Source organism: Muntiacus reevesi, chromosome 1, assembly GCF_963930625.1.
Source record: "Muntiacus reevesi chromosome 1, mMunRee1.1, whole genome shotgun sequence".
Taxonomy (NCBI): domain Eukaryota; kingdom Metazoa; phylum Chordata; class Mammalia; order Artiodactyla; family Cervidae; genus Muntiacus; species Muntiacus reevesi.
Genome location: NC_089249.1, coordinates 79,961,799 through 79,983,956, shown reverse-complemented (window position 1 = coordinate 79,983,956; position 22,158 = coordinate 79,961,799). Strand labels below are relative to the sequence as shown.

At 45.9% G+C, this 22,158-nt stretch overlaps 1 protein-coding gene across 1 annotated transcript; it reads right to left on the bottom strand.

Moving 5' to 3' along the window:
- Positions 1-2,950: 2,950 nt before the first annotated feature.
- PGLYRP3 (peptidoglycan recognition protein 3) lies at positions 2,951-18,380 on the bottom strand. Its single transcript, XM_065946043.1, has 9 exons — positions 18,299-18,380; positions 15,146-15,241; positions 13,626-13,733; positions 12,760-12,961; positions 10,755-10,873; positions 9,438-9,590; positions 8,037-8,235; positions 3,748-3,866; positions 2,951-3,129 (listed from the first exon to the last, which is right to left on the bottom strand). The coding sequence occupies exons 2-9, from the start codon at positions 15,198-15,200 to the stop codon at positions 2,951-2,953; spliced, it is 1,134 nt and encodes a 377-aa protein (XP_065802115.1). The 5' UTR covers positions 15,201-15,241; positions 18,299-18,380.
- Between the last annotated feature and the right edge of the window lie 3,778 nt (positions 18,381-22,158).

Genomic DNA, 22,158 nt, shown 5'->3' with positions numbered 1-22,158 from the left:
TTTCTGACTGAGTGCTCTGGTTTCACCTAGATTTTGTGTTATTTAAGACAAATAAAAGTAAATAATCTTGAAAAGACAATAATTCAGACCCTGCAATAACGCTGATTTGAGGAGGCCTTGATGAACACTGATGGAGATGAGGGCATCTACAACCCACTCCCACCCCCTCCCCCAGGAAAGCCTGCCTGGGTCAGGGGCTGGGGAGGCTAATGAGACCCTGAGGCCAGGAATGTGCTTTGAATCAAAGGCCAGAGACCCTCTGCTCTGGAGGTTGGTAGGAAAGGCAGAGAAACCTGGAGGGCAGCTCTTTTCTTGGGATCATTTCTCTTCACACAAACACCTTTTTGGCCACTCCCTGTAGGAAGGGCTCTGAAACTCACCCTGGATGTTGTAAGAGAAGGGGAGACACACTGTGGCGAGTTGGGGAGGTTTCACCCCTAAGAAAGGACTGGGTTGACCAGAGCTTCTGGTCCAGTGATTCCCATCCCAAGGGGGTCTCCTCCTGGGGCGGCCTCCCCTCCCCCCGTGGCTCTGTAAGTCAGAAAGGGGTATTGAGACCCCCAGATAAACAATTCCTGCCCCTACTTATGTGCCCAGGTGGCCTGAGTGAAGGAGTCTTTTGGGCCTAGAAAAGAGAACAACAGTCTCAAAGGCCCTTGCTGAATCATCTAACTTCGGAGAAAACAAAGTATAACTTTAGTTCCACCCTGATGCTCCAGGCCAGTTGCATCTATCTGGGACTTATCACCCCCTGTCCGGAAACCTACCACCCCCTACACCCACCCAGAAGACTTATCACCCCCTGCCCAACTACAAATGTCATCTCAATAAAAGAATACTCAAAATATCCCGCCTGATTGACATTTCCCTTATCACTTCCACAAACCTCCCTATAAGTATGAAGCCTCCCTATTCCCTCTCATGCTCAGCCTGGTCGTTAGGCCGACTATCACCCCTCCTTGCCTGAATAAAGCTAACCTACTTCTGTTGAGATCATCTTTCCTTTTCTGCCTCACCAGAACTATACCCTACACTGAGGATAAAGTGAATCCAGTGGGATTGGGGGACAGTCTTTGAAAAGCACCAACAGCTGTGAAAATGTGAGGTTGAACCTGCTTTGTTCTAAGAGGTGTGAAACACTCTAAAAGCAAAGACCAAAATACCAAAGGAGGAGGTAGGGAGTCCAGGTTTCTCTCCTTCCTCCTTTCCTTGTTTCCAGATCAGGAAAAACTACCATTAGCAGGTAGTTTCCAGTTCCTGTGCTTCTAGTAAACAGCAGGAGGTTGTTTCCCCCATCTGAAAGGATGAGGCTTCACTTTGGGCAGGAGGAGCCCAGGGACGGAGGCCTGCAGAGCCCCAAGCTCTGAGTCCCCGCTCAGCTTGATGCCTAGCGGACCCAACCAGGGAAGGACAGAGGGCAGCAGTCCACACAGAGGCTGTGTGAACACAGCCTCTGCCCTCAGGGAGCTCTGGGAGGATGGGGACACGGGACTCTGGAGACAACCACCACAGCAGCCAGAGAAGCTCTGAGTCTCAGACTGGGAGGCAACAGAGCAGAGAGAATCCTGGTGGGATGAGGTATCATCCAACAAGTCTTCCCCAAAAGGGGGATGATAAGCAAATTGGAAAGGGAAGCAAGGACTTGGTCCACTTATTCCTTTATTCATCCATTTCTTCAACGAATATTTGTAGCACCATCCCTGATAGCTCAGTTGGTAAAGAATCCACCTGCAATTGCAGGAGACCCTGGTTCGATTCCTGGGTTGGGAAGATCCCCTGGAGAAGGGAAAGGCTACTCACTCCAATATTCTGGCCTGGAGAATTCCATGAACTGTATAGTTCATGGGGTCACAAAGAGCAGGACACAACTGAGTGACTTTCACTTTCACTTTTCTGTATTCCAGACACTGCTGAAGAACTGAGGACACAGACATGAATGAAAATGGACAAACTCACAACCCAGCGGAGAGAATGTCTATTAAAAAATCACTGCCCTGAAATAAGGGCTGCATACAAATATGGACAAGGTAGTGTGTGAACAGAGAGGAGGGGCTGGGTTGTTGACCTGGGTCACGTGTGAGGCTGGGAGCTGCCGGGCAGATGGCGAGCGAGGAAAGGAACAGGCTGAGCTGACTCCATCTTGAAAAAGAAGGAAACTCCATCTTGCATTTTCAGTGAGCTTTGGACTATGTGCCTGGTAGCCATGCGGATAACATACCTATGGCCGAACTGGCCTCCTGGACTGATAAACACCAGATTCCAAACCAAGATTTCCCGTCACCAAAAAGAATGTATTAATCCCCTATGTAGTCAATCATCTTTGTAATCTTTATGGCACTCATTGGTGTAGGCTACAATGCATAACCAGCTGACCCTTCTGATTATGAATCATGGCTGTAACCTGATTGTATCTCCCTTTAAGACTTTGCAGGCTAGGTTTAAGGAATCTGAGGATGTGAGCTTGAGCAGTACACTTAAGGTATATAAGGTTTTCACCGAAGTCGCTCAGAATCCTTGGCTAAGAGGAGACTCTGCCTTGAGCCCGCCGGTGTAATAAACTGCACTCCACTATCTGCACTGTCATTCTGAGTGAGTTTGTTTCCCGGGATGCATGGCTACAACAATGGGAGGGGAAGGCACGCCAGGAGAGGGCTGTGTACACAGGGACAAGAAGGCTCACCTGGGTGAGGAGGTGGGTGCTGGGGAGATAGAGGTGAGGAGGGAAGGAGGCTGGGTGCAGACTCAGAGGGCTGGAATGCCCCACTATGGGGTTTGATCATATGGAACTGATCATACTAGTTAGGAAATGATCATACTAACCTGAAGCTGAAGAAACAGGATGGGGCTGGCAGGGAGGGGACACAGGTATTGAGCCAGGATGGAAGGTGAAGAAGGGGAGACTCAGGAGCCAGGGTTGGGGAGGGGGGTATTGGAAGGAATTGGGGTTCCCTTATTTTCTGAAGTGAGGCCAAGTCTTAATGATGTTGTACAAAGCCCGCCCAGGAGACAGAATGTTGGTCACATCGCTGTGCCCCACCAGCAGGTAGTTGGGGACCAGATGCCCCTTGACCACGGAACACTGGATCAGGTTCTGAGCTGCCTCCAGCGCTGCGGCATTCGGTGGTTTTTCTGCAAAACACATTTAGCCCAGCAATCACTAGGGTCTCAAGGTTACTTGCTTTGAGCAGGGACGAGCACCTAGCCCAGGCTCCCTCTGTCCCCATCACCACCATAGCCAACAAATTCCTGTAAGTTTCTTGGGAAAACAAGGTCATTATGCTCCCCGATTCTGCCTTCTAGAAAGCTCAAAGCCTCCCTGAAAAATAACTGCAGCTCAACACACCACTTCTCACCAGTCACCACGGGGCAGACATGGCAGCACCAGACCATTCATTGCTTGTCCATAAGAGATAGTGATGCTCCCCGTGCAGTTGCCATGGTTACCAAGGAAGACGCTACATTTGCCAACAGTGCTATGAAAACACCAAAGTTTGCAAAAGACTTTTTTCTCTCTTGCTCCATGCTTGTGTTGGGCATGGCTCTAAAGACAGATAGAACTGGGTATTGGTACAGGTGAATTTGGAGGAAATGTTCTACCTGAGAGGGACTCCTGGGGACCTGCCTCTTGCTTTAAGTGTCCCACTGACACTGTCAAGCACCACAATGCATCTTATCCCCATTGCTTCCCAGATATTTCACATAATACTTCGTCATCCAGAGTCCCTCTGCCCCATGTTTACCCCTTACCTACAAAGTTGCCTATGAAGGCAATTCCTAGGCCAATATCGTTGTATCCGTATGTGTGAGAGCCTTGGGTATGCCAGCCAACTCCTTCATACACACCACCATCCTGGCCCACCAGGAAGCTAAGGTTAGGCAAAGGGAAAAGGAGAAAATTACTCCGGGGACAACTGGCTTCATTCACTCCTTGAATCATTAATTCATCCTTTCATCCACTTACTATTATTATTATTATTACCATTACTATCACTCTTACCATATGTGCCATTGTGAACAGAGACAAAAAGGAAAAAAAAAAAAATAGTCCCTGAACCTAAGAAATGAAGACAGACAGTGACAAGCAATGATGACAGCAACATCAGTCCACTGCCACATGCTGACACTAGTAATGAAAATTGATTTTTATTCTGATCCTATTGGCCACTAATTTCTTGACGTGTTCTCTTCCCTGGTTCTCCTCCCCGGGACTTTGGTCTCACCCCTTCCCTCTTCTCACTCAACATATTCTCCCTGGACAACCATCCAGTCTTATAACTCCAATTGTTGTTGTTTTTTAGTCGCTTAAGTCATGTCCAACACTTTTGCCTGCTTTTGACTCATATCCGCTCATGGACGGTAGCCCCCCAGGCTCCTCTGTCCATGGGATTTCCCAGCCAAGAATACTGGAGTAGGTTTCCGTTTCCTTCTCCAAGGGATCTTCCCAACTCAGGGACTGAACCCACATCTCCTATGTCTCCTGCTTGGCTGGCAGATTCTTTACCACTGAGCCAGCTGGGAAGCCATAGCTCAATTACAAGCTCTAAAAGCCAACATGTCCAAACAAACCCATCTTCTTCCACAATTTCCTTAGCCAGAAAATTGGGCATCAGACTGAATGCCTCACTCTCCTCCCAGCCCTATCCAATCAACATTCATGGCTTGTCAACCATTTCTCCTATTTTAAATTTCTCCACTTACCTCTATGCCGACAGCTGCTATGCTGCTCCAAGTCACCATCACCTGCTATCTGAATTACTGTAAAAGCTGTCTGCCCAGAGTTTTACCTCCTTCCAATCCATGCTTAAAACAGCCCCCAGAGTGGTTTTGCTAAATACAGACCCCATCATAAGGCACGGATTTTCAGTTGTCTTTCAAATAGAGTCACCCTATCAGGACCAATGCCCAGGCTCCTTTGCTGTGGCTCCTGCCAGCCTTTCCAGCCTTCCCTCTCACCATTCCCTTCTTTGTAGTCTATTTTAGGTAGGAGTTAAGCTTCTCTGTGGGCATCCTAGGTGGTGCTAATGGTAAAGAACACACCCGTCAATGCAAGAAATATGAGAGACATGGGTTTGATCCATGGATCAGGAAGACCCCCTGGAGGAGGCCATGGCAACCCACTCCAGGATTCTTGCCTGGAGAATCCCAGGGACAGAGGAGCCTGGCGGGCTACAGTCCATAGAGTCGCAAAGAGTCGGACATGACTGGAGCAAGTTAGCACGCGAGCTTCTTTCATTTGTGCTCTGTCTGGACTCCAGGTCCTTGTATGTGCTGTTCCTTCTTGCCTGGAACACTCTGCATCCTTCTTTGCCTGACTGACCTCCACTCCGTATCCATGTCCCAGTGTGGATGCCTCTCCCTGCTGAAGCCCTGCTGTGATACCGTTCAGTCCTCCAAAGTCTTGTTAGAGGTCCACCCTGGCACATTCTGTTACTCATCCATCCCAGTGCCAACACTCACAATCGTCATGACTGTATACTATCCTCTCTCCTCCCCAAGGGAAGGAGCTAATTCATCCTGCTGGACACCAAGCACGTAGCACGCATGCATGCTCAGTTGCTTCCATTGTGTCTGACTCTTTGCGAACCCATGGACTGTAACCCACCAGTCTCCTGTATCCATGGTTTTTTTCAGGCAGGAATACTGGAGTGGGCTGCCATTTCCTTCTCCAGGGGTTGCACCTGCATCTCCTTCATTGCAGGTGGGTTCTTTACTGCTGAGTTACCAGGGATACCCCAATAAATATTGGTGAAAAAGTAAGAAATGATGAATGAGAGGGCCCTTTGTCCATACCGAGCACTGTTGGTGACAGAGTGACAGATGCTGTATCCTGAGGCTGCAGTGGGAGTGAGCGCCATAACAGGCCTCCAAAGTCAAAGGACAGAGATCAAGCCAGTCCCCAAAAAATGAATGTGAAAGGAAACTAACATTCCCTCAGGTTCTGGCATTTTCCATTTGGAATTTCTACATTTAATTCTTTATTAACTAAGCTTAATAACCATAGCAAAGCTGTGGAAAATCCTGTAAAATGCAGCCATAGTTTTCTCCTATTTACAAAGGCTGTTTTTAAAATAGGAGTTCAGAGGAGAAAGGCAACCATCCCAGAATGAGACATGTGCTTAGTCACTCAGTCATGTCCAACTCTTTGCGACCCCAAGGACTATAGTCCCCCAGCCCCCTCTGTCCATGGGGGATTCTCAGGAAAGAATATTGGAATGGGTTGCCATGCCCTCCTCCAGGGGATCTTCCCAACCCAGCCAGTTCAGTTCAGTTCAGTCACTCAGTCATGTCCTACTCTTTGCAACTCCATGAATTGCAGCACACCAGGCCTCCCTATCCATCACCAACTCCCGGAATTCACCCAAACCCATGTGCATCTAATCGATGATGCCATCCCACCATCTCATCCTCTGTCGTCCCCTTCTCCTCCTGCCCCCAATCTATCCCAGCATCAGTGTCCTTTCCAACGAGTCAGCTCTTCACATCAGGTATCCAAAGTATTGGAGCTTCAGCTTCAACATCAGTCCTTCCAATGAATATTCAGGACCGATCTCCTTTAGGATGGACTGGTTGGATCTCCCTGCAGTCCAAGGGACTCTCAAGAGTATTCTCCAACACCACAGTTCAAAAGTATCAATTCTTCCGTGCTCAGCTTTCTTTATAGTCCAACTCTTACATCCATACATGACCACTGGAAAAACCATAGCCTTGACTAGATGGACCTTTGTTGGCAAAGTAATGTCTCTGCTTTTTAATATGCTGTCTAGGTTGGTCATAACTTTCCTTCCAAGGAGTAAGCTCTTTTAATTTCATGGCTGCAATCACCATCTGCAGTGATTTTGGAGCCAAGAAAAATAAAATCAGCCACGGTTTCCACTGTTTCCCCACCTATCTGCCGTGAAGTGATGGGACCAGATGCCACGATCTTAGTTTTAGTCTCTTTCATTGCAGGCGGGTTCTTTACCATCTGAGCCACCAGGACATATACAAAAGCAAACCCACCTGAGACTTCATAAAATTTGTTGTGATTAAGTCACAGCTTCCCTGTAGCTCAGTGGTAAAGAATCCACCTGCCAATGCAGGAGACACAGGTTTGACCCTGATTCAGGAAGATCTCACACGCTGTGGAGCAAATAAGCCCATGAGCCATAACCATGAGCCTGTGCTCTAGAGCCTGTGCTCCGCAACAAGTGAAGCTACCACAAAGAGAAGCCTGCATCGCAACTAGAGAATAGGCACCCCCTGCTCCCCACAACTAGAGAAAACCTACACAGCAATGAAGATCCAGACCAGCCAATAAATAAATAAATAAATTTTTTTTAATTTATTCTTTTATAGGTTGTCACTGAATCACTTTGCTGTATACCTGAAACTAACACATTGTAAATCAACTAGATGCCAATAAAATTAAAATTAGTACTAATAATTAAAAGTTATCATACTCTAACCCTAAATTTCCTGTATGAAAATTCCAAGGGAATGTCTAAGAAGCTTCCCACTGTTCTAGTTCACTTGGTATTATCAAATAGATAAGGTATTGTTGCCCTACTGCAGACAGGAGGCAAAAGAAGTCCAGAGAAGTTAAAGCTTCCTGTGTCTAAAAATGGAGTAAGCAATACCAGAGGTATTGCAGGATTCTAACATCAGAGAGAGCAACTTTGGGGTTGGGCTCAAGGGCAGCAGGGGGTGAACAGGGTCTGGGTTTCTGGCTGGTTGGAAGGGATTACATTTAAAAGGCACGGTCTGTTGACAGCCGCCCATAAGGGTCTCACACTCTTGGTTTATCACTATTTTTTTAACATCTTCCTTTCAGAGTCTTCCCAACCACTCATGGAGAACATGCCCATTGGGAGATAACTAAACCTTGGCTAGGCTCTGAAGAATGCTCAGTCCAGAATCCTGCACAAACAAAAATATGATGTCTTATGTAAAGCACCTGGCACAAAGGAAGAGCTTAGTAAACACTGGCTCCCTCCCCAAGCCTTCCTTCCTATAGCCCTGAAGAAAAGGAGGGTCAAGTTTGCACCAGTCCCACTTACTGATAGCCGATGTCACAGAAGTTCTGTGTGTCCATGTGATAAGATTGTATATCTCGGACACGGATCCGGCAGTCCATGGATACGTTACAGGTTGCCCCAGCAGTGTGGATGATGACAACATATTTGGCTGGGAGGCTCATTGTAGGGCAGTGTGTCTGTCTGGCTTCCCAAGCTGACCTTGTGATGATGTTGGGGCAAGCTGCGGAGAGGGAAAAAACAATGCGATGTGAATCCGCCAGTATCCACATGTAGACAATCTCACAACTGCAGGCTGATTCCTCCTCAGGCTCCCCAACCTCTGGCAAAAACTAACACATCCTAATGTGTGGGATTCTGTGGGATTCTGGGAAAGTCTAGATAGGGATTGTCTGGGTCAGGCAGCTGGAGCCAAGGGGCAGAGGCAAAAGTCAAGTTCTGATAACAACTATGGAAATCAGTATATGAGCAGAAGGGAAAAGACTACTTATACCTACACACTTGAATATGCATTGCAAATAAATGCAGATGTGTGTACTTATATAACAAGACCAATGTGCAGAAATCAGCTGACTTTCTGAACTGAGCACACGCATATGGTAATTTGAAATCTCTAAAGAATTCTACACACGTAAAAGTGTTATTAATGAAGACAACACCAGTCTGAAAGCAAGATAAATTTTAAAGATTTGCAACTTAAAAAGCTTAATAAAAAACATTCCTGAGTCCTAGGCAAGATCCACTCTAGCAGAGAATGTTAAACTATTGAAAGCGCTTATAATTGTACTGGTTTTAGATTGCTGCTTGTCTTTCCAAAATAGTGCGTGATTTTTATTATCCAACTTCTTGGACTGTTCAAACTCATGTCAGTATAATCTGTGAACCCAAGTTTTTCTCAGTGTGCTGTGGTCATGTTGAAGGTTGGCTTGTTTTGCTTTTAGAAGGAGGTGTGTGTGTGAGAGAGAGATAGTATGAGACAGAGATTGCATGTGTATGTGTATTCATGTAATATATATTTTACCCCACCCCATTTCCATGCTTTATTCTTCTCCATAACCCTGATGTCATCTAACATCATATATATTTTACTTATTGATTCATTTTCTATCTTTCACTACTTAAATGTAAAGTTTTATCTGTTTTGTTCACAGCTGCACCCTCAGTACCTAGAAGACTGCCTGGTATTCAGTAAATATTTGCTGAGTGAAGACATGTGTACTTATATATTTATGTCAAGAATGGTTCGATGGCTATATGGTTCCAGTGAAAAGGAGAGGCCAGGAAGGTGCCCTCTTAGAATTTTCCAGATCTCAGCAAGAGATGTTCTTGGTCTGAGAAACCAATGAATACCAATAAGAAAAGGCATTCCCTATTGTTGCTGAGTGGTAACTGGGAGGAGAACGAGGCAGGACGCAGAGGCTTTACCTTTCCTGGGCGTCAGTGGCTGATGAGGGACCAGGCAGCTCTCTGCTTTCAAGAGAAGTGGCTGAATATACCTGGGTGATAGGTGACCCTTCTTTATGGCATAGAAGATCAGGTCCTCTGCGGCTGATAAGGCAGTGGGGCTTGGACTGCTGCCTGAGAAAGGATGACATGGAGCACAGAACTGTTAGCAAAAAGCTCCAACCTGGTCTAGATGTAGAGGGAGGATAAGTTGACCCCTTGAGCCTAAATAACTGATGGATGAGAAGAGAAAAAACTGGTCCACTAGCCAGGACAGAGAGGCTAAGAGACAAAGAAGTACTTACTCATAGCTCTTAGAAACCAAGTTGGTGACTTCTTCCAAGTGCTTTATTTATCCACTCCATCACTATGTGGAGTCACTCAGAGACAGTGAAAGCTACCTGTAGGAGGCCCACCTGACCAAGTCGGGAATGCCCTAGTTTGGCGGAAAAGGTGACTGTGTTTATTTAATAACTTCCACAGTCAGACAGGAGGCCAAGTGCTCTTCACATCCATTAACTCACGTAATCCTCATAGAAAACCTCTGAGATAAATGCTATTACTAGCCCCACTTGGAAGATGAGGATCCTGGCAGGTGCCAGTTATTCGTTGTTGGCTTGTTTTTTTAATGTATTAGTTTTAATTGAAGGCTAACTACTTTACAATATTGTAGTGGTTTTTACCATACATTGACATGAATCAGCCATGGCCTACTCTGCTCTCTGGTGCTTTGCCGAGGACTAGAAACCTGCAGACTACATTTCCCAGACTTCCTTGCCTGCTGGCCACTGGTTGGGCTCTACCAATGGGAGACACTGGAGGAAGAGAGAAGCCATGTTTTTCTGCATCTGTCAGTTCCTAATTATCAACTTCAGAGCTTCCCTGATAGCTCAGTTGGTAAAGAATCTGCCTGCAATGCAGGAGACCCTGGCTCAATTCCTGGGTCAGGAAGATCCCTTGGAGAAAGGAGAGACTACCCACTCCAGTATTCTGGCCTGGAGACAGAGTCAGACTGAGCGACTTTCACTTTTTCAGACTCTCAAAGTGATGGCAATAACTGTGAGCTCAAGCAGTATCAGTATCAAGCAGACCGACTTCGGCGGTCTCACAGGAGTACAGACCAGAGAGGAGAAAGGGAAATCCAAAAATGCCCCATTATAGAATCCAAGGGAGAAAAGAACTTCAAGAGAGACACCATCATCAGAAAGAACAACATGATGTAGGCTGAAAAGACAAGAGTGAGTGACAGAAGACAGTGTAGACAACTCCTTGGTAGAGAGTCAGAGGGGTGACCATTACCTAGATTATTTCCAAAGAATGCGAGGCCCAGGGAGATGTTGTTATAGCCCTGGGTGTGCATGCCTTGGATGTTCCAGCCAACACCTTCGTACACCCTGCCATCATTCCCAACCAGGAAGCTGCCAGGCAAGAAAACATGATTAAATGGCAAATTTCTGTAACAGAAAACTTCTCACCCATCCTCAGAATGCAAAAAGTTCTAGAGGTTCATATGTTACAATGACATAACAGTGAAAGGGAGTGGGATAATGCATTTTAGACTTCCAAGAGATACAGGAATATTTCTTTAATTTTCTTGTGACTTAGTTTACCTGTGTTTCCCAGAATCTCAATTTAAAAATACTTATTTGGTTCAAAGTAGAATTCCAATGTGTGACTCTCAAGAACCTGAGAACTTTAGTTCAAGGGCATGAGAATCCATTGGTCATGTTTTTAAATTATAGGACCAAGCACTTATACATTGAAAACAGTTGATCAGAATTTAGGGATTCCTTTAAGTTAACATTTTCTTCAGTTTCTCCTTAGGAGTCCCTACGCTCTTTTTTATCACAGAAATTTGGTTAGGATGTTCCTTTTCCCAGTTTAGTTTTTGAAGCCAAAGTATTTTTTTTTCCTTCTACCTCCTCTTCTCTTTATAACTTTCTCATCTTCCACATTCCAGTTACAGTCTTAAAACTTTATTTTCACAACTCTTACACATTCAGCTTTTAACAGGTCATAAATTTCCACAGCAAACAGAGCACAAAAAGAACATTTCCCCAAAGTCGCCAAAGGCCCAGAATGAAGAGGAACCTACCCTGCAGTGACATCGGCCTGAGGACCAAGTGGGGGCCTCACTGTGTCCACCGCGTCCCTGGCTTTGCCACAGTACTTTCAGGTACTGAGGTACTCTGTCCCTGCAGCCTTTGGTCAGTCCAAAGTGAATAGTCCCTGTGGCTACAGCAACTGCATCGTACAAACTAGAGACTGTTACCCTGTCACCCCAGAAACCTGACTGCAAGATGCAGTGGCTGAAGCAGGCAACCCAGCAGTGACAACGGCAGAGTGGTGGGGCACTCATGGTAGGCTCAGCGGCTAAGCTGTAGGGAACATGGCTCCCACAGAGGGCAAATGGGAAGACCCCCAACCCTGGCCCTCTGGGGCTCTGGTGACTCCAGTGGGGGCTTCCAGCTGCCCTTACTTATTTGCAATCTCAATAAATCAAGCATAAGATGTGGGTTACCCTTCGCAAAGTGGATAATTCAGAAAGCATTTATACTTGTCCTTAGAATTCAGGCAGGAGAGCATCATTCCCTCTCTCTCTTCTTCTATAAAGAAAAAGGGGGAAAGAGGAGGCTGTGGGCATCCACTCCGCTGATAATCTTCAGAGAGCATACTCAGTGCACAACACAAGCCTCTCCTTGCCTCACACATTCACAGGTCCTCCTCCCCGCATCCCCAGTGGAACATCTCCTATGGGATCCCAGTCTCACTGTGAGGTGGCCCTTCAGGGTACCTGGTGGAGAAAGCCCTGTCTGTGAGCAGAAGTGGAACAAGGCAGGGCTAGTAGGCAGCCTGGGAAGAGTTCTGAGTTCACACTCCTTCTCTGAGTGACTTTCAGCAAATTCTCTAACTTCTCCAGACCACAGCATCCTCACCTATGACACAGGGGTGGTAATATTTCTCCTGCCCTTTCCTCAGGGTGGCAGGGAGAGCCTACTTGAGTAATAATTGTAAAGACCTTCATAAATTGAAATGTTCTTTGAGCTTCAAGGCGGAGACTGTACTTATCACACAACCTCCTTCGCTTCTTTCCTGGAACCCCTAGCGGCCAAGACCATATCTGAATATGTGGCTCACAATGGTCCTCCTCATGACCCCTTTGGATTCTGTTTATATTAGCATTTTATATTCATTAGAAAAGCAACATGAATGGGAGATTAAGAAACGCAGAGAAGGGGGAACAGGAGACCCCCTCAAAAGGAGAACTCAAGCATGGGCTCCAGGGACCCCACCAGCCTCTTACTTGTAGGCCACATCACACCAGCCTTTGGTGTAGACGGAACGGGACTGCAGGCCCCTCAGCTTTTGACTGCACTGGTTCTGCTCCTCGCATTCCATCCCGGTGATCTGGTCCGTGATGACATAGGCCACAGGCCGGGCCAGGTGGGCCCTGCAGGTCAGGGATCTCGCTCCCCACTCCTTGCGGGAGACAATGGTGGGCACACCTGGGGGGAGGGGAGAGAGGAAATAGGCTGGCAAGCTGAGGCCCTGCCAGCCCTCCATAGACTGTCCAGGCCATCCCGAATCCTCTGTGATGGGAGAGGCCCCAGAAGGAGGCCGGCACCACCACAGCCTCCCCTTCCCTTCTCCATCTCTTGTTTGGAAGTGAAAGTAAAAGTGTTAGTTAATCAGTCCTGTCCAGCTCTTTGCGACCCCATGGACTGTAGACCACCAGGCTCCTCAGGAAAGTTCTGTCACTCTCCTGAAACCAGCAGCTCCCCAGCCAGAGCCCACAGGAAGCCCCATGAACACTGGGGTGGGGGATTCGCTCTTTCAGATGAACATGCACTGTGGGCTAGGCTGTGAGAGCCCCACCCAGGACCCCAGGACCCCCGAGGGCTCCCTCATTATCCTTACTTGGGAGCTCCCGGGAACAGCCTGAGTGAAGTGGTATCTCTACCCTGAGAGCTACAGACTGGGATCCTTGTCTTTTTTCCCTGGTTTTCCTCTCCCTTCTGGGACCCACCTTTGCCTAAGGACTCAAGACAATCCATGGGAGAAGTTGTGGTTCTACCCTACCCCCTCCACCCCGTCTAGCCATAGTGGTGTCCTAAGAAACACTCTGTCTCCCTAAAAAGCCCCAGGCAGCACCCCCACTAAATGCCTCACCATTGCGACCTGTGTGAATGAGCTGTGAGATGCCAACAAACAGGTCCAGAAGCTCCTGTAACAGCCCCCTGGCTTGGGTCTCATTCCAGGACAACTCCAGGGAATCCCCTGCAAAGGAACACTGCACCTGCTGCTGGTCCTTGGAAAATACCTGGACCAGCTCAGAGGCACGGGTTCCATGTTCCTCCTGTGACCCCACAGCCCCAGCCTCTGGGTCTCCCCAGATAACTTCCCACCTGACCCACCTGACTTCCTCTAGGAAACAAGAAAGAGGAAAACCACAGATGCATCTGGCCTCACCCTGCCTCTGCCTCTCACATCTGCCCCAGTGAGGCCTTTGCCCTCCCACCCTCCCCAGCCTCCCCAAGCCCGCCTTCATTTCAGGTTCGATGCAGTCTCTCTTGTCTCCTCTGCTGGGCAGCTCATTCCCAGTTCACCTGTATATGTATTAATAGATTAAGGGTCACATACCAAGATGGTCATCATGTTAACATGTATTCATATGTTAAGCACCTAGTGATCCAGGCAAGGTTCTTGAAATACAGAAATTTACAGATCCTTGTGACTGCCCTTCCAACTTGATTTTTTTTTTAAAGATAGGATTAATGGAGGATTAATCACCACAAATGGACTTCCCAGATGGCTCAGTGAGTAAAGAATTCTCCTGCAATGCAGGCGCCTCAGGTTCAATCCCTGGGTCCGGAAGATCCCTGGAGGAGGGCATGACAACCCCCTCCAGTATTCTTGTCTGGAGAATCCCATGGACAGAGGATCCTGGTGGGCTACAGTCCATGGTGCAGCAAAGAGTCAGAGCACAACTGAGCAACTGAGCACACAGACACAAAATCATCACAAATATGCCTCATCCTCCTCTGTCAGTTCAGTACCAGAGGTCATGGGGGCAGTGTCACTGGAATAACAATGTCACCCACAGACCATCTCTGTAGTTAACAAAGCATTTTCAAGGCCACTATCACATTTGTGGCTTAAAACAACTTTGTGAAATAAACAAAGCAAATTAACTACTCCCTCTATACAAATGAGAAACTGAGGCTCGGAAGAGGTTATTTGTCTAAAATGATATGGGTTTTAAGCTGTGGACTTGGATTCCAAGCCAGGCTGTCCGACCCCAGCCCCATGTTCATAACCACTAGACTCTGCATCCGCCCCCAAATTGTCAGATGACCTAGAGCAAGTCACTGCCACAATGGGGCCTGTTTCTCTGTCTATAAGACTAAGTTGTTAAGGGTCTCCATCATGGTTCTGAGGTTCTGTCCTTCTGTGAAATCATCAGGAGCAAATGCCTGACCATGACATTGACACCGAACTGTACGGGGCAGGCTGGAGAGGCTGCTGAGGACTGGAGCCCGTCTCTGCTGGGGAGGGGGCACCTGAGCTGGACTCCGATAGGGAACATAGCTGATGGGGAGGGATGAGGATCCCGGAGAGGATAATTTACAAACAAAACCAGGCTGGGGCTGATGCCAAAAGCACTTGTGACCTAGTAAAAGAAAACTCACCCCAGGCGGCGAGATCCAAAGCAGACAAGACAAGAAACCATAGCAGCATCCTCATGTGGTCTTAGGTCACCAACAGGGAGAGTATGGATCACAGCCCTGGAGGAGACACCGATAGTTAGACCAATCATCCTCACCCTTCAAACAGAGCACCTACCAATTGTATGGCCCCTGTCTGCCTCCATGCCAAACTGCGAACCTCCTGAGGGCCAGCACCCAGTGAGGCTTCTCAAGGTCCTCAAGACAAGGCTGACCCTTAGCAGATGCTCAATAAAGGTGAGCTAACACCTCTGTCTAGCCACCAGCCTACTATGACCCTGAGAATTCATGGTCCCTCCTAGGAGCCCGGTGCCTCATCTACAGATTTCCAGCACAGATAATTTCTAAAACTCTTGAGTAACTATTTGAATAAACTCTGTGTGGATGTTTTTACATCTTAGTGGTGCTATTTTATATTTAATTCTTATAAAATCCCCATAAGATATTTGTAATCCAATGTTTTTTTATTTTTTTAATTATGAAATTATGATAACAGATTTACAGGAGGCTTGGAAAATACAGAACAAGTTTACATATAGTTCCACTATAGATTAAATTATTTTTTTAAATTATTTTTAAGTAAATAAATTAAGACTTTTAGTTGGAGTTTCAATATCAAACTCTCAAAAATTAACAGAATGAATATACAGAGACATAGAAGGCTACAGTAGACCTGAAAAGCACTGTGAATCAACTGAACATAATTGAAATTTATACAATTTTCACACAACAGTAGGACACAAATTTTTTTTAACATTTTATTTTATTTTATTTTATTTTATTTTTATTAGTTGGAGGCTAATTACTTTACAGTATTGTAGTGGGTTTTGTCATACATTGACATGAATCAGCCATGGATTTACATGTATTCCCCATCCTGATCCCCCCTCCCACCTCCCTCTCTACCCAATCCCTCCGGGTCTTCCCAGTGCACCAGGCCCGAGCACTTGTCTCATGCATCCAACCTGGGCTGGTGATCTGTTTCACTATAGATAATATACATGTTTCGATGCTGTTCTCTCAAAACATCCCCCCCTCGCCTTCTCCCACAGAGTCCAAAAGTCTGTTCTGTACATCTGTGTCTCTTTTTCTGTTTTGCGTATAGGGTTATCATTACCATCTTTCTAAATTCCATATATCTGTGTTAGTATGCTGTAATGTTCTTTATCTTTCTGGCTTACTTCACTCTGTATAATGGGCTCCAGTTTCATCCATCTCATTAGAACTGATTCAAATGAATTCTTTTTAATGGCTGAGTAATATTCCATGGTGTATATGTACCACAGCTTCCTTATCCATTCATCTGCTGATGGGCATCTAGGTTGCTTCCATGAGTAGGACACAAATTATATTCAAGTTCTCTTAGACTGTAAGCTAGGAGACATACCCAGGGACATAAAGAAGGTGCAAAATTTTCATGGTCTTGAAATCACATGGAGTCTGTTCTCTCATCACTGTGAGATTATCATAATCTCATTTTTATATGTGAGAACCTTGAGGCTCAGAAGAAGCAAACTACAGTAGAGGCAGGGGTGGGCGTCATTCACAAAGATTTCCTGACAGATGCTCACCTAACTTCGTCTCAAGTGAGAATGGTACTAATAGCAGTATTTACCAATTACTGATCACATCCTATATTGCAAGTATTTGCTGAGGTAGTGGTGGTAGTTTAATCACTAATTCATGTCCACCTCATGACCCCATGGACTGTACAGCCTACCAGGCTCCTCTGTCCATGGGATTTTCCAGGCAGGAATATGGACTGGGTTTCCGTTTCCTTCTCCAGAAGGACTTCACAGTTATTCATTAAGTATCTTTACAATGACCTATGAGACCTGTACTTATCACCAGGAAACTGGACTTCAGAGAGGTTAAGTCACTAACCCAAAGTTACCCAGTTAGAAAGGGCAGATCTGTCTGACTTGAAAGCCTCTGCCTGGAACTTCTCCACAATCTGCTTGAGTTTCTGATTATGGAGATTCACAACAAGGGCCCAAGAGGTTAACCTCCAGGATTATTAAGTCCTTTCCATTGCAGAAATATTTTCTGCTGTGTCAGGCAGAAATGAACTGCTTACTTCGACTCAATCCAAATGAAATATCGACTCCCTGAGATGTCAACCAAAACATCAACTGTTCTCCCAATTATCCTACTAAGAAACTGTAGAGGGAGGTTTGAGATCAAATGGGGTAGATGACTGCCCTCAAGAGATTTTATGTTATCATCAGTAGTTCTCAGATGGAAAATGTTTAGAATCCCAGTTTAAAATGAGCATACAAGAGCTTCCTGGATCAGTACAAGCAACCTCTCAGCCATTAACACCCAGGAATCCATTCATTCAAGAAAACTGTGTCCTGATGACAAATGAGTCCTCCACAAACGAAGGCAGTCACCTAACATGGAAAAGTGTTGAGCTTCCCTCTTCGGTCAAATAAGAGGCAAGGATTCACTTGCCCAAAATGGAAGCCCCGTAGGCTGGTCTCCCAGGAAAGAAGCTGGCGTCTTGCAAAACTACCTAGAAACCAGCAATCAGTTCTGGTCAACAGGAGGTCTAGACTCTCGTCACTTGATCATGGTGCTTCCCCAACCATGAATGATAAAGTAGCAAATGCTGTCCCGAGCTTGTCACATTACACAGCCAAAGTAGAAAAGCTTGAGCCCAACCCCTGATCATGTCAAGGCAGGAATTTCTGATGTCTCCCACCCCTACCTCTAACTGCAAACACTTAGCCAGTAGGACAGGCTGCAGCCACAATTCACCCACCATGGCTCATATTGCTATGTATTCTCTGTACTTTAAATGAAGATGAAATATTAGAACAGAAGACAAGTGAGATATAATAGACAAAGATTCCAGGCTAGTCAGAAAGGAAAGAAATTGGGTAGAGGTGATCCCAAGACCCACAGCCTTGGCAAGAAAGATCCAGGCATGGTGGAACCAAACCCATTTAGAACAATTTAAGTGGATAGTTTTCTTATTTGGAGGAAGAATTAAAGAGTGGAGATCAGGGGAACTTTCTCCACCATGTTAACTTTGTAACCTGATAGAGTCCAATCCCTCCAATAATAGAGGGGCTTCTCAAGAAGACACGCGCGCACACACATACTTAGAAATACCTGTGGATCCCTTGCTTTCCCAGCTCCACAGGTCAAGCTGCAGCCGGCTCACCCCTCATTGGCTGGCAGGGCCTCCTTTCAGACTTGGCCTCTGGCCCTGCCCTCCTCCTCAGCCTTCACCCTCCCAGGCACTAGAGGGCACTCTCTCCCCAGGAATGGAGAATGGGCCCTAGCTTTCCAGAGAGAAGAGAAAGGCCAGGAGCCCTAACAAAAGGAAGAGAGGGGGAGGAAGAGGAGGGCCAGGCTCTGCTCAGTCCACAGTCCACAGCACCGAGAGGGAATCAGTGAGACCAGACAGGTGTTGACAGCAGGGGACCCGCCCTGTGAATAATCCAAGGTACCTCCTCCCTGGGAAAGGGTGCGGCTGCCCAAGTCTCCCCAGCTGCTTCCTCAGCCCCAGCCTCCAGGAAGCCCTGCCAATTGGCTATGCCTCGCACTGGCTAGATGTGTGGAATCCAGAGAGGAAGAAGACAGGGTCCCCACCCTCAAGGAGCTCAAAGTCAGAAGTGGGAGGCTAGGCCAGCACACCAACAACCACCCTACAAAGCAGAAGCTTCACCTGACTGCTTGGAGACAAGCTTTATTGGGCTTGCCTATTATTTTTAGTTTTGCATTTCAATTAAGATAGACACTATTATTTTAAAACCTACAGATTTAAAATAAAATATTGAGATATATAGGAATCTTAACTTGGAGTGCCATAAAATACGCTAGACTGAATGACTTAGACAGAAATTTATTTTCTCACAATTCTGGAGGCTAGAGTCCACAATCAAGGCCCCAGCATGGTCAGTTTGGGGTAAGGACTATCTTCCTGGCTTGGAGGTGCTAGGGGGAAAACTGGTTGACACCACCCACCCTAGCCAGGCACCATAGGAACCCATTTGCATGAGTTATTTTATAACAGGAGGTCCTGGTAAGAAACACAGAACTAACAAGTCCTCAACAACCAGAAGAATTTGGGAAAGGTCAAAAAGAGATGCCATGTGTCCTACCAACCTCCCAGAATCCTACTTGCTAGAATCCATCTTGGCTGAGCAATGTGTGAGCCACTAGGAAGGACCCTGAGTCAGAATAATTGGCCAGAGACAACCTGGAAACTAATCCCATCATCTTAAAACCCGAGCCTGTGAGCCACATGGCAGAGGGTCCTCCTGGCTTCCCTTACCCTCCCACTCTCTGCCCAGGCGCCCCTTCCCAATAGCTTTTTGCTTTGTCAGTGCATGTGTCTCTTCAGACAATTCATTTCCAACTGTTAGACAAGAAAACCCTCTCAGGCCCTGGGGTCTTCTCACTGTGTCCTGACCTAGTGAGGGGAAAGAGAGAGAGAGAAAACTCTCTGATATCTTTTCCTATAAGGACCCTAATCTCTTCATGAGGGCCCCACCCCCATGATCTCGTCTAGCTCTGATTACCTTCCAAAGGCCCAATCTCCAAATACCATCACCTTGGAGGTTAAAGCTTCAACACATGAATTTTCAGGGAGACACAATTCAATCTATTTTGTTGTTCAATTGCTCAGTCATGTCTGACTCTTTGTGACCCCATGGACTGCAGCACTCCAGGCTTCCCTGTCCTTCACCATCTCCTGGAGCTTGCTCAAACTCACATCCATTGAGTCAGTGATGCCATACAACCATCTTATCCTCTGTCCTCCCCTTCTCCTCCTGCCTTCAATCTTTCCCAGCATCAGGGTCTTTTTCAGTGAGTCAATTCTTCACATCAGGTGGCCAAAGTATTGGAGTTTCAGCTTCAGCATCAGTCCTTCCAATGAATATTCAGGACTGATTTCCTTTAGGATGGACTGGTTGGATCTCCTTGCAGTCCAAGGGACTCTCAAGAGTCTTCTCCAACATCACAGTTCAAAAGCACCAATTCTTTGGCTTTCAGCCTTCCTTAGAGTCCAGCTCTCACATCCATACAAACTACTAGAAAAACCAATCTATAGCAAAATTCAATCCGTAGTAACTGGAATATGAGATCCTTCTCACAATCCAGAAATCGAGAACATTTACACATTGATTTGTGAAACAAATATTGAGCTACCAGGGTGACCCAGTGCTCCTGACACCATATTAGGAACTGGGGATATTCCAGGGAGAAAAACACACCCTGGGTCTGCCCCATGAGGTCTGCATCCTAGTGGGAAAGAGAGGCGCAAAGCAATCAAATGAACACATCTCTAATGATGATGGTGCTGTGCGGAAAAGAGCAGGACACCGAGCACATTTGTGAGAAAGTGATGCTGGAATTGGGGCATAAAAGATGAACAGATGTTTCCCAAAAAGTAGAGGGGAAGAGTGAATGCATATGAGAAGACCCTGAGGTTCACAGCTCCATGACTCTTAGAGCACAAACCACCTCCCTCCAGCCCTCTTCTTCTCGCAAGGAAGGATCTCTCCTGCCTGGATCTCTCCTCTTGAGGAAGGGAGGAACTTGGTGAATCCGTATGTCAGTTCCCTAGCAAGTCCTCCTCACTCCAGAGCACCTACAGATGAAACAACCATGTACTATATGAAAACAAGAGGTTCACCTTTACTCTAAACACCCTTAAGATATTTGGACATTTGATTCTTTATCTTATTATATCCACAGTGTTCTAAGTTCTTACTTGCAATGTAAGTTCCCATCCCTTGTCAACTAGCCTAGCCCAAGGTATTTCAGTATCATCATTATTTGATGTGAAAGTAAAAAGAGAACGTATAAATTTGGCCTCACAGTAACTAAGATCTAAGCCGAGCTTCCCCAACATTTCAGTGGGGATAGGCATACTCTGAACTGTCCAGAGATCACATATGTATCTTGTATATTTCCTATCCCAGACTTGGAATCAATTATTTCTCCAAGAACCTCTGTCCTCCCATTGTAAGTAACAATCACCCAACAGTATCCTTTAAAAATGTCATGTTATAAGGGTAACCCTAAATGAAATGCACGTGGCTCAGTAACTGGTTAGTGTCTGACATGACTTTGAGGGCCTTTTCACCAACCACCAGGAAATTTACACTTGATGTGTGAACACTGGTGAAGTTTGGTGAAGTTTCTCTACCATTTGGTTATTCACTTATGTTCCTTGTATAGGAAGAGCAGAATAGGTGCTTTTTCTTTCCCCTTTTTACAGGTTTTCAAATAAATAAGTGGATCCAGGTATTCCAAAGGTGATCAATTAGGCATTTTGTATCATTATGAACTTATGAATTTAAATTTAATGAGCTCAAACCATAGAAATTACTGTTGCTCTCAATGCTCACCTTGTCCCATAGGGTAGATAGTAGACATTGGAATTCTTCCATTGGGCAGCAGTCTCCCAAGACCTTTTGACCCAAACTGAGAAAATGTTTTTTGGCTTCATTGTTATCAGATATGAGAAAATGTTTCACACTTATCTTGCACATTTTCTATCCTCAGACACAAAATCAGTTGTTTCTCCAAGAACTTTTGATTTTTTTTATTGGCATATTGCAATTTCAACTCACAATCTTATGCTCACTTATTGATACTGGATTGATCAGAGTTTCCAGACCTCTTCACCAGACAGTGGGTAAAAATGTTAAGATGAAACGCTTCATGAGTTCATAAGTACCTCGTGAGTTTATCCTTATATTTTCAATTCAAATCCAAGGCTCTGGTATATTACTTTACCTCTTCTAGGTTAGTCTGCATCTCCTTTTTCCACCCTGAGAATCTTACTTTCAAAAACACTGGGGATGATGGAATTAGAATATCACATATTAGCTCATTTGTTTGATCCCACATCTCACAGTAAACTTTCATATAAAAATAACACAAAGATTAGCACCAACAATATAATTACTAAATAGATTAAAAGTTAATTTGCAGACACTCTTCTCGTTCCCTCC